The sequence below is a fragment of the Dromiciops gliroides genome, chromosome 1, assembly GCF_019393635.1.
Source record: "Dromiciops gliroides isolate mDroGli1 chromosome 1, mDroGli1.pri, whole genome shotgun sequence".
NCBI lineage: Eukaryota > Metazoa > Chordata > Mammalia > Microbiotheria > Microbiotheriidae > Dromiciops > Dromiciops gliroides.
The window spans coordinates 1,523,347-1,528,239 of record NC_057861.1 but is presented as its reverse complement, the minus strand read 5'-3'; the positions used below and the strand labels follow the sequence as shown (position 1 = coordinate 1,528,239).

The 4,893-nt window shown below is 41.7% G+C and overlaps 2 protein-coding genes across 3 annotated transcripts in view; one reads left to right on the top strand and one right to left on the bottom strand.

The window, feature by feature from the left end:
- Positions 1 to 4,893, bottom strand: part of LOC122733853 (immunoglobulin lambda-1 light chain-like) — a 773,472-nt gene that overhangs the window by 251,010 nt on the left and 517,569 nt on the right. The window lies entirely within an intron of this gene.
- Positions 3,179 to 4,893, top strand: part of LOC122736557 (vomeronasal type-2 receptor 26-like) — a 33,618-nt gene continuing 31,903 nt past the window's right edge. Inside the window, exons 1-3 of the mRNA XM_043978874.1 lie at positions 3,179 to 3,195; positions 3,778 to 3,866; positions 4,103 to 4,382. Coding sequence (XP_043834809.1) covers positions 3,179 to 3,195; positions 3,778 to 3,866; positions 4,103 to 4,382 — 386 coding nt within the window. The remainder of the gene's footprint in view (positions 3,196 to 3,777; positions 3,867 to 4,102; positions 4,383 to 4,893) is intronic.

Sequence of the window (4,893 nt, the reverse complement as noted above, 5' to 3'; positions counted from 1 at the left end):
CCCACATTGACTTGGCCTAGCTGTATTTATTGGGTTTGTTGGTGTTTGAACTCAAATGAGGGGCATCCTTCTGGCTGCATTGTCAAGTGCCACTCACATTCACAGGCTGGATCCCCTCAGGACACTGACTATTGCTGTTTGTAGATGTCACTACTGAATTTAGTGGACATTGTTGTAAATGCACTGAGTAATCTCAACCAATACCATCAATACAAACTAAGCAGAGACCGTTAACCATTAATCGCCATTAATATTTCTAAATGACAGGACACCTAGAAACCAGATCTTAAGTAAAGAACCATCAACAACACAGAGGCCCTCTGGGTCTGCCAAGTTTAAGCATGTCTTAGGAGAATGCTCAGAAAGACCAAATGAATGTGAGGAAATAATTATTTATAATAGGTTTTGGGGAGACCCAGTGACCCTATTCCCATTCAAGAACTCCGGCTGTTTTCTCAGAACCAGCCCAGAGTCAGTAGAAATACAGAAGAAATGTGATTGACCTTCCTGACTTTCTAAAGGAAGTTAACTCACCTTGGGGACCAAGGAAGTCATGTCAATCAATGGACTCAAATGTTACTGTCCAAATAACTTGGATCAATGTGCAGTGACCCACCTCTACTCAAGAGAGGATAAAAATCTTTGGGAAGAGGGCGGTTGCTCTCTGCTCCTCTCTGCTTGGTGAGCCTCTCCCAGATTCTGAATTACCTTAACCTGGGGCTGGCTCTGCCCAACCCCCCACTTCCTGGGATTCTATACTGAGTTTACATGTGGTCAAATAATAAATCAATGTTTGCAGGCAAAAACTGGTGCAGTAGCCTCTAATTTATAAGAAGCAATATATTAGAAACCCCAGCTAAATTATCCAATAACATAGAATGGGGACAGGCTTTTCCCCAATATTTCAACTGACACATGTGTCCTTAGGTTCACTTTATGACATGTACACCCCAAAAACACACCTCCAAGGAAAAATTACCTGCCTCAGGGGTTGTTTTAGGCCCCCAGGAAGTCTGAATTAGGATAAGACCTCCCATGTACCTCTTTAAGGAGATTAGGATAATGAAGAGATAATCTACTGTTTCTCACTGTAAATATAACCATTTCCATCTCCCAAACCTCTTGGTGGTCTCTCTGTGATCACTCAGCAGTCTTTCAAGAAAACTTGGGAAACTGAGTAATTGTAATTATGTGGGTCTCCTCATGATCAATTTGATCAATGAAATCCTTCCCAACTACACTCTCACTACGGTGTTAGTTCTGATATCAGTCCTGGTGAACATCAGACTCACATCACCTGAGAGCAAAAATCCTTCTTGCAGTTTTCTTTAATATCTCACTTCAGTCTACCTGAAACACGTCTGCTTGAAAACACTAAGAATAAGGCTTCTCTAGGCCTTCTTGGGTAGACTTAATCACCTCTATGTTTTGTAGAAAATTCCCCCCAAAAATATTTATGGCAACTCTTTGTGGTGGCTAAGAATTGGTAATCAAGGGAATGTCCATCTACTGAGGAATGACTGAAGAAGCTGTGGTATAAGATTGTAGTGGAATGGTATTGTGTTATAGGAAATGACAAACAGGATATAAACTGATGTATAGTGAAGTGAGCAGAACTGGGAGGACATTGTGCATAGTGACAGCAGTATTGTTCAATGAGCAATTGTGAATGACTTAACTACTCTCAGCAATACAATGATCCAAGACAATCTCAAGGGACATTATTATGATGAAGCATACTTTTCAGCCCCATAGAAAGAACTGGAAAAAAGAGCAATTGTACATATATAACCTATATCAGATTGGTTGATGTCTTGTGGAGGGGGCAGCAAATGGAGGGAGGGAGAAAAATTTGGAACTCTAAATCCTATGAAAATGAATGCTGAAAATTACCCTTACATGTAACTGGAAGAAATAAAATAAATGTTTGTTGCACTGGGAAAAAAAAAAGAAAATTCCCAAACTGGTTGTTTTACTGGTATTGATCATGAATGGAATCATCTTTACAGAAGGTTTTGCATATTTTCTTTTTGTACTTTGAGCACAGCGTGGGCTGCCTGGCAGCCATGGTAAACAGGCCAGGGTTGGATAAGCAGGTGATTTTCAGGGCACTTTTTCAAGTCCCTTCTTGCTCCAGGAGATGAGCAGTGTGCTCCTTAGAAGGCTGCTCAGACAACTCAGGGGCTGCAAAATTGCACTGCTGATTCCATTGAGAAGCCAGTATGGCCTGGGCTTCCTGGCCCATCACTACAAGAATTTGAGATATGTAAAAAAAATGGTAAAATGGTATAGCTGATGTCTTGTGATTCATGCATAAATGGGTTTTCAGTGAGGCAGAGTCATGACACAGTCATGGCAGAACAGAGTCAAGACAACTGCGGATTCCAAAGAAAGAACTAATAATTGTTAACATAGACTGAAGCATATTATTTTTCAGTTTATTTTTTCCATTTTTTCCTTTAATTTTTGTTTTCTTACACAAAAGCATTAATATGGCAATGTTTGACATATTGGCACATGTATGGCCTATATCTGACTGCATACCGCCTCAGGGAGGAGGGTAGGGAGCCAGGGAAGGAGGGATAGAAATTTGAACTCAAAATTTTAAATAAAAATGTTTATTATAGAAAAAAGACAACTGGTGATGACTCGAGTGCAGTGACTTCCCTTAGTATCTTCCGTGTGTGACTGAGCTCTAAGGCTCCACAGAAATTGCTTCATCTGCCTTCATGGCCATTGTAACAAATGGTTCTCATGCACCCATTGCACCAGAAAACATCTTCACATGCTTGGGGTAGAGCACCCCCTGCTACAGTCACCAATGTGTTTGAGGCCCCCTGATTACCCCCAACCTGGCTTTGCCCATCTGCTGAAATGCTTTATGAGGCTATGCTGGTTGTGGGTTCTAGAGCTTCTTAGAGCCACAGGTGAGAATCAGGTGGATCAGGTAGACACCAGTGGTAAAAAAAAATCCTGGAAAGGACTTGGCCATCCTCACTCCAGAGGCACTAGTCTTGCTTGATCATAGCCTGCTCCCTCATTAGAGCTTCTTTCAGGTAAAGAATATGATGATGCCCATGTTTGAAATGCTAGTCATTGGAAAAAGGAATTTCATCATAAACCTATTTGAGTGAATAACCTTTGAGGCCCCTTTTTCAATCTCTGACACTGTAATGCCATGATCCTGCCCAAAGAGTGAGGAGACAAATAGGAGAGGGGATTTATGTGCATTCCAGCTGCTCAGAAGAAATGTGAGATGCACAAATTCAGAGACATCTCCACCCCAAATGTTAATGTGCAGTATTTGTGCCAGACTTATGGTAGACCCCTCCCAGCTTGTATTCAGATGATCAGCCACAGTGAGACACATTGTAATGTGACTGCTGCATAGTAATGTGATTTTGGTCCTCTTTGAGGATGAAGGACAGAAACCAACAAATCAAAAATTGAAACAGAGCTTCAAAATACATTAGACTCAGTCTTGAGTAGGAAGCTTACATTATACCTAGTAGAGAGAAGTGTGGGGGGGTGGCCATCAAGGCTATAAGCCTTATGGTCCATCAGGGAAATTACTGTTGCTGGAGGTTTTGTTTTTAAAATTTTATCACCTGCTGGGTTATTTTTCCATGACGTTCAATACAGACAGGCCATTTACTGAACCGAGGTCATAGAAATTACTTTCCTAGGAAGGCACTTCTGTACTATAGTCTCTGCTGGGATCAAGGGAAAGAGAATCCTAAACATAATTTTCTACTTATGATTTTCCCTTGGATGCAGAAGCTCAGCTGGAGATGCCCCAGGCAGTCTGGTCTCCAGAGTTCTTCAGCAACCAAGACTTCACTTTGGAGACTGGAATGACAATAAAGGTACTGTAAGACAGAGTTCACTCTATAAGCTGGTGAAAGTATAAAACATCTATTCATCTTGCACCCTTGTCCTTGTCTTAGACTTGGACTTGACTAATATCCCTTTGTGATTCCTCAAGTGTGGCAGGCAGACCACAGACTGGATATCTACAGATGGATGTATGATGGTGGATCATCAATTCATGATTGAGTCACCTGACTTTGCTCTGGTCTCAGTGGCTCCTTGGTTTCCTCAGGGTTACATCTTTGGCTAATTTTCAGGGAGATGCTTCCCCATATTCAGAAAAGCATTTCTCAGTTTCTTTCTTCCCTTCTCATATCTCTGCTGCTGCACCTTCCAGGTTCTGGGCACAGGACAGAGAAGCTCCCCTGCTTTCCAAAGATTAACCCCATAGTTTCCCAAGATGGAGATCTGCTGATTGGCATCTTTTTATCCTTGTTCTCAGTTGAAGTGAACAGTGAAACAGGAGGAGAACTGTTTGAAAGTCCTCCTAACAAAGCTTGTAAGCCTTATCAGTAAGTGTCTCTCTCTATCTGTCTGGGTTCATTTTCCCTTTGATAATTACAAAGAGGTCCTTATAGATGGAGAAGAAAGGCAGGTCCATGCAGCAGGAGACAGTGGGTGCTCTCCCCTGCTCCTTGATTCTGAATATTATTTCCAGTCTTGTCAGTTTCTCCTATGTTTGAGTTTCAAATTTAAGCAGAGTAACCCCCTGTCCTCCACTTCCCCATTCATATGCCCTGCAAAGAGCCCATACCCAGGAAGCTCAGTCCTGAGCAGGTTCAGCATTTTGTCACCCTGCCTTCCCTGGCCTGGCCTCATATTGATATTTAAACCGTGAAAGTACTAAAATTTCTTAGAACCCAGGCCCCTGGAATTTGGTTAATACCCAGAAGCAACAGAAACCTGTGCCCATTTTCTATTCTAGGATGGATTTATTGTTATTGACTGTCCTGATATTGTGCAGTGAAAAATCCATTGTAGCCTTAAAATTAAAGCTTTCATATTTCCTCTCTACATTTGCCT